Source organism: Cariama cristata, unplaced genomic scaffold (genome assembly GCF_000690535.1).
Source record: "Cariama cristata isolate BGI_N322 unplaced genomic scaffold, ASM69053v1 scaffold27902, whole genome shotgun sequence".
NCBI classification, from domain to species: domain Eukaryota; kingdom Metazoa; phylum Chordata; class Aves; order Cariamiformes; family Cariamidae; genus Cariama; species Cariama cristata.
In genome coordinates this window covers 31,801-38,175 of record NW_009603682.1, presented here as the reverse complement: position 1 = coordinate 38,175, position 6,375 = coordinate 31,801, and the positions used below count along the sequence as shown (strand labels likewise).

Here is a 6,375-nt window from a genome sequence, read left to right as displayed (position 1 = left end):
ACCCTTACTCAAAACAGTCCTGCAGCTTTGGGATCAGGAGAGTTACCTGACCTTTCAGCCAATACACCGTTTGCATGTTTAAGGGGTTTGGGTATTTTTGTGTCTCAGAGCAGGCACCTTTTTATTGTCATCGTGTCCTGCAGCTCCCCTTAGTTCAGTTTCTCTGGCTGACCCTACATAAAGCCACTGTGCAGCGCAGGAGACCCCGATTGCCTGTCTCTAACTCCCCTTCTGTACTTCCATTTCACATTCCACTGAGGGCTCAAAATGGCTGCAGATAGAAAATCCGCACAGAGTTACTGCCAGCTGTGGGGTGAGATCCAGGTGGAGAGAGTTTTCAGGTGTGGATGCGTGCTGTGCATAGCATTTCCAAAAAGTAGGGTGTTTTTTTTTGTTTAGGACAGGTAATAGGTACCTGTGCTACAGCTTCCATTTTAACTGTGTCATGAAAGGGGCTACCTTGAAAATCTTTTAATGTTGTTGATTAAAAAATCCACGGGTCTGGGAAGGAGTCTGTGAGCATCCATCCTTATGCACCTTTGTTTGGGCTCTGGCTGAGGAGGAACTTGCTGCACTTACACTAGTCAGTGGCTTTGCTGCCTGAAGCGTTGCTCTGGCTTAGCCTGTCCATCGTGCTAAAGGAGTTTGCTACATGGCTGCAAAGGGGCTGGCTAAGGAGAACGTCCCCAGGTTGTTTTCACACCAGCTGGAGTCTCCTTCCGTCAAACCTTCCTGTGTCAGGAAGACTGAGGGAGAAGAGAGATAAATAGGCTCCTGGGAGATTTGGGATGGAGATTCTCATAATCTTGTTCATGTCTGTTCAGCATGATTGAAGCTGCAGCCTGTATATCGATCTATACACTAAATGAAGTCATTGTGCATCCCCTGGACTCGTGCCCTGAACCTGGATTTCATTCTGCTCTCTGAGTTCTGTCTCATCGGTGGTGGTGCCTTGCACTCTTAGTTAAATAGGTTAATGTCACAGGAAAGAGGGGGGAGGAGTGCACTTCTTGTCTGCCTTGGTAGGATTTCTCGCAACAACTTAAGAGGGAACAAGTGTTTGTCAGTGTACTTCGAAGGCAGTTCAGGGATACCAGTCTAGATCTGTCCCACTCACAAGGCATATGTTGTTTTGAAGTACTCATCAACGCTTGGTATTTTGTATATCTCTTTTTCCTCTCAACAGATGCTACAGCTGCCACGGCCCCAGTCCCTACAGCAGAAGTTGGTACTTCTCAGGAGGTCGACCAGGTGTTCGAACCGGCTGATACCTTGCCCTCCCGGAGCGAGGCAGCCGCTGTGCAGCCCGTCATTGGGATCAGTCAGAGAGTGCAGATGAACTCCAAAGAAAAGAAGGACTTAGGGACACTAGGTACAAACCCAGGGTCATGTGATGGATCCATTCCTGTAGTTCTGACAGGAAAGATTTGTTTTGAGGCTCTGAAAGCGACACTACAGCTCGATCTACTGCCTCTAATTTTGCCCCTTTCCTTTCTCTCTTCACAGGGTATGTGCTGGGGCTGATCATGATGGTGATAATCATTGCCATCGGAGCCGGCATTGTCCTGGGATACATCTATAAGAGGTCAGTGGCTGTTCTCCTTTGTCCAAAAGCTGGTGTAGGCATGAAGCAATGTGGAATGTCTGAGCACCTGCAGACCCAACCAGATCCCAATGAAAAGGCAGATAGAAGCATATGTTTTGATATGGTACATTGTGCAAGAGTTTTGCTTGTCGCACTGAGGAAAGAACTATTTAAGAGTTGATCCCATTCTTCTCCATTTCACCCATCAATGTGGTATTCTATCCCATTTAAAGTTTCAAACTGCCCTCTTTAATTTTTGGGATTTTTTTTTGTGTGTGTGCATGCTTGCCTTGATGTGGCTTTCTCAGATACATCAAGGGGAGCTGAATTTTACGTAAGAGTTGCAGAGAGCAGGTCCCAGGTGCTCTCACAGGAAGATTCTTTTATGATCAGAAAAAGAACAATCCTTCTAGCAGGCCACCTGTTCCCTGATTTCTCCAGTCTAGCTAGCTTCAGAAGAAAAACAATTGGCAAATTCTTTGCTACTCGTGCATTGTACCTTATGAAGCTGAATATCAAGTAGCACTTTTTTTTGGCAAACAGTTCATTTTACCAAAGCTCTTGTGTACTTTAAGGTCAGTTTTGATTCATACTTCAGTTATTATTTGTTCAGCCACTTCACTGGCTTGGACAGAAATGTTTCTGTAGCTCAGCAGCATTTGAGGTTAGTGGTAATAGCAAGCAGCTTAGTCGTAAGAGACAGGGCAGGATTAACAAATAGCAGTGAACGTCGCTGCGGCAAGTGAAGGCCCAGGCTCCCTCCTCTGGGAGGGTTTGTTCTGTATTTTGGCTGTTTGACAGCAGTCTGACACAACCAAGCAGAAGGAGCCCTTTCCCAAGCTGGGACACGTCCTTATGTAAGTGTTTATAATAAATGCCGACAGAAAAAAAAAACAGAGGGAGGAGTGTTACGTAAGGGGCAAAACACAGAGCGCTGCTTGTCGAGGAATCTGATTTGAGGTGTCACTTCAGAGAATGCCGTCTCGTGTGCTGGCAGGAGCGGCAGCCACCGCTGCACGCTGACAACGCCCTCGTGGGGTGCGGGCGGGAGCCCCAGCCACTGCTGCACGCTTGTAGGCAGCTCTGAACGGCAGCCAAATTGCTTATGGGCTGACAGGACACCCAGCAGCTCTGCTTGGTTGGGATCACAAGCCCCAGGAGGAGCAAGTGGTGCCTGTCCCACCTCGCTCCTCTCTTCGGCGGGAAGAAGCAATAGACCAACGTTGAGCTTTGCCCAAATGCAGCTTTGCTTCTTCAAGCCCAGAGAGCTCACAGCGGGGCCGCAGTGCAGCTTTACTCTCTCTCTCTCTCTCCCCTTGCCTTGCTCTCAAAATTGCATGTGTAAGCTGGCAGGTTTGGCTAGGTGTGGTGAGAAGCCTTTAATGGGTGTAGTAGCTTTTGGTATACGTAGCTGTTCTGGAGACAACATGCTATTAATGCCATCTACTTTTAAAGCAAGGCAGTTCTTCCTCAGTACAAACTACAGAGGTGTCGCCTTCCTTAGCAACAGGCTGAAGACTGAGGTGGGTCTGAGGAGCTGGTGGTGGTATTCAGGTGTTAGCCGCAGTGGCTTTAATACTTTCAGGAACAGCTGAATTTGCTACAGAGGTTTGTTTGCTGCAGAATCTGTCACCACCTCCGGTATTTGTTTCTATCAGATGAGGCAGGTTACGGAAGCTCTTTTCCACAGCGGTGGGCTCTGTGCTGTCTCACGGCTCCCCTGGGCCTGCACCAGGCAGTGCTGTGGGACTGTATGGTGTAAGGAAACATTTGTCAGCTGCATGGTCTGAAGGAGGAGCCTGGCTTTACAGTCATCACTTAGCAGTAGCAATGATGTCAGTGAATAAGCCAGCTTATGAGGAAGGGACAGACTTCACTTGGCTGCTTGTCTTTTAAAGATGCGCAGATGGGGTCCTCTGCTTACAGTAGGGAATGTTTCTGGCCCTTTGTATGTAGCTGAAACTTCTGTTTCTTAAAGGGCAGAGTCCCTTCTTTTCTACTGTTTCCCCTTTACGGAGACTGCCTCCAAGCAGTGGCACTCACCACATACACATATATGTTTTGGTTTTTTTTTTAATCTAGGGGGAAAGACCTGAAGGAAAAGCATGAACAGAAAGTTTATGAGCGTGAAATGCAGCGCATCACACTGCCGCTCTCAGCGTTCACCAATCCTGCCTGCGAGCTTGTAGACGAGAACACAATCGTGGTGCACACCAACCAGACGCCTGTGGAGGACACACACGATGGTAGTGGCCCGCTGATGGGGCAGGCGGGTACTCCTGGTGCCTGAGCAGCTCGGGCAGCAGCGATACCGGCTGAGCAAAGCCTCCTGCTTCCCACTGTGAGTGTGGGGGCTGCGTGTGTTCGTTTCTATTTTGTTTTCCTTTTGATGAAAGCCAGATGAAGGTGATGCAGAGGGACAGAACAATGGGCTATTCATCACGATCTGTTTGAGAGGCACCATTCAGTGCATGACCAGCTGGGGACTGGTGTGGTGGACCCTGCTGCTTCCTCCCACCTATCTCCATGGCGTGCCAAGGAGCTGGGGGGGACGATGGGGATGATGGGCCAGGCTCACAACTGGCCACAGATCCCAGAGCGTTGTCTTGGCTTCCTCTTTTTCCGTTCCTTTCCTATTTAACGGTGTGCACTGTTAACTTAAGTTTCAGCCTGGAACCCCAGGAGGGAGCAGTACTGCAGGGACTGAGGGGAGCTTCACATCAGACTTAGCTAGATAATTACACTCTGATTATCGTTCCTGCCTTTTGCGTTAGTGGCTGAGAGCTGCAGACACTGTCCAGACTCCTGCAACTGGATCGGTTTCTTTTTTCCCCAAGGAAGATTTTATTTGAGGGATAGCTTTGGCCGGGAGCAATATGTTTAGCCCCAGTGTCAATTTGGAAAAGCTCTTCTCAAGCTCTTGACAAATCCAGGTCTTCCAGGGCTGAGGCCACACATCCATTCCCCTGTGGTGCTACGCGCATAGCCAGAGTTGTAGGTGTCCAGGGGGTCTGTGCCTCCTGCTCACTTACACAGGTCAGGAGACCAAAGGCCAGCAGTAGATAGTTGCGGAGTGAAGAAAACAAACTGCCCTTCAGTTACCTACAGCAGGTTGAGCACTGAGGACAGAGAACATCCTTTTCCGAATTCCCTTGGCTTTCTACAGAGCCAGCTCTGGACGGAGTGGCCAAGCCAGCTGTGGAGGTCACCCTGACCACAATGCAGCAGCTCTTGCTCTAAGGGCAGGACAGGGCAGCCGCTCTTGCAAGATCCCAAAGTTACGGCATGGCTCCTGGCCCAGCCTCTTTCTCACACACTCAGCTTGTGCAGCAAGACCACTTGCTTACAGAGCCTGGCCCTATTAGAGAGGTTTTGTAACAACTTTTATTAGCGTTTCAGGGGGTTTGGAAGGGATGGTTGCTGCAGTGTCTCCCAAACGGCACCAAGTCAAGGCCAGTTCAGGGAAACATCCGTCCCCGCCTCAGGGGATTCAAGCCATTCGAGTACGTTTTCTAGCCATCTGCTTTATAGCTATGGGCCTAACAGGGAGCAGCACTTGGCAGCAGGGGTTTTAGTGTTAATGTTTGATTCAGAAAAGGGAAATGTTTTATTTTTAAATGCCTTTGAATACCATTTCTTTGTAAAATGTTTTAAATACCTCATTATGAGAAGGTGCAGATTGTGCTACCTTGTATTAAAGCTTAAAAGAAAAATGCTCTGTAGACCTGTGTGGACTGTGGCTCATCTGTACGTTCCTCCTGCCAGAGCAGCTCTCTCTTGCTTGTTGCAGACTTCAAATTGAGGAGAAGCAAAGATGCCACTTCAGTTTGCCAGGCCCAAAGGTAAATCCCTACAAGCAGTGCCTCCACTCACCAGCACTGACAAGGAGCATGGAGCTTGTCTCCTTGCTGCCAGCAGCTAGTCTTGGAGTGGGATGCTGTTCCTGAAAAGCAGCTGTGGGTGTGTGAGCTGTGCTGGTTAAGCAGGCTGGCCCATGGGAAGCTGCTCTCTTACAGCCCCTTCCTGCACTGACACAGTTCTGCTTTGGTGCTGCTCAGCAGCTCCAGCCCTCAGGGACTTGCATTGGAAAGCGTGACGGAGACAGAACGCAGCAGGTTGCAGGCGGCACTGGCATAGTTAGCATTTTCATTCAGTTGTTGCCTTAACAAATGCCCCTTGAACTACTTATTTCAGAAGAAGAACAGGCTGCATTTTTATCCCTGGATCAGAAAAGGAAAATGGAGAGAGCTCTATGTTCTGCTGACTTTTGTCCACCCTTAAAAAAAACTCAACAACCACCAACCAACAAAACTCGGCAACTTCTTCCCTTCCCATCACTCCAGGTAAATAGTGCTGTAGAGCACTTGTGCTGCATCTCTATAGTTCTGTAAATGTGGCAGAGCCCTTTGGCTCAGGAAAGGGAGTTCTGGATGGTACCCGATCTGTGGAGTTTTGATGTTGCTGTTTTGTGACAACAATAGAAACCCGAGAAAGTTACAGCTCCCTGCTTTATGTAACACAGAGACAACAAGATCTGGTTTTCATAGCATACATTTACTGCTTTTTAATTTAGTTAGAACATGGAGCTGTGCAAATCACAGTTCATAAACCCCACCCACACATCACCCAGGACTCTCCCCTTCAGGGGTCCCCTCACAAACCAGCCTGGGAGGGGGAAAGAAAGGGCAAATCCTATTAACAATCCTGAATCCACTGGACCCAGTTTAGAGAGGCTCCTCCACTGACTCACAGCACAGGGAGGCCCCCGTGTTTCTAACAAACCACTCACC

At 48.8% G+C, this 6,375-nt stretch overlaps 1 protein-coding gene across 1 annotated transcript; it reads left to right on the top strand.

The window, feature by feature from the left end:
* Nucleotides 1-1,186: 1,186 nt before the first annotated feature.
* Nucleotides 1,187-4,290, top strand: PIK3IP1 (phosphoinositide-3-kinase interacting protein 1; the record flags this gene model as incomplete). Its single annotated transcript, XM_009695305.1, has 3 exons — nt 1,187-1,372; nt 1,507-1,585; nt 3,668-4,290. Coding segments are annotated over 3 exons (473 nt in total), but the record flags the coding sequence as incomplete, so codon positions are not given.
* Nucleotides 4,291-6,375: the final 2,085 nt, after the last annotated feature.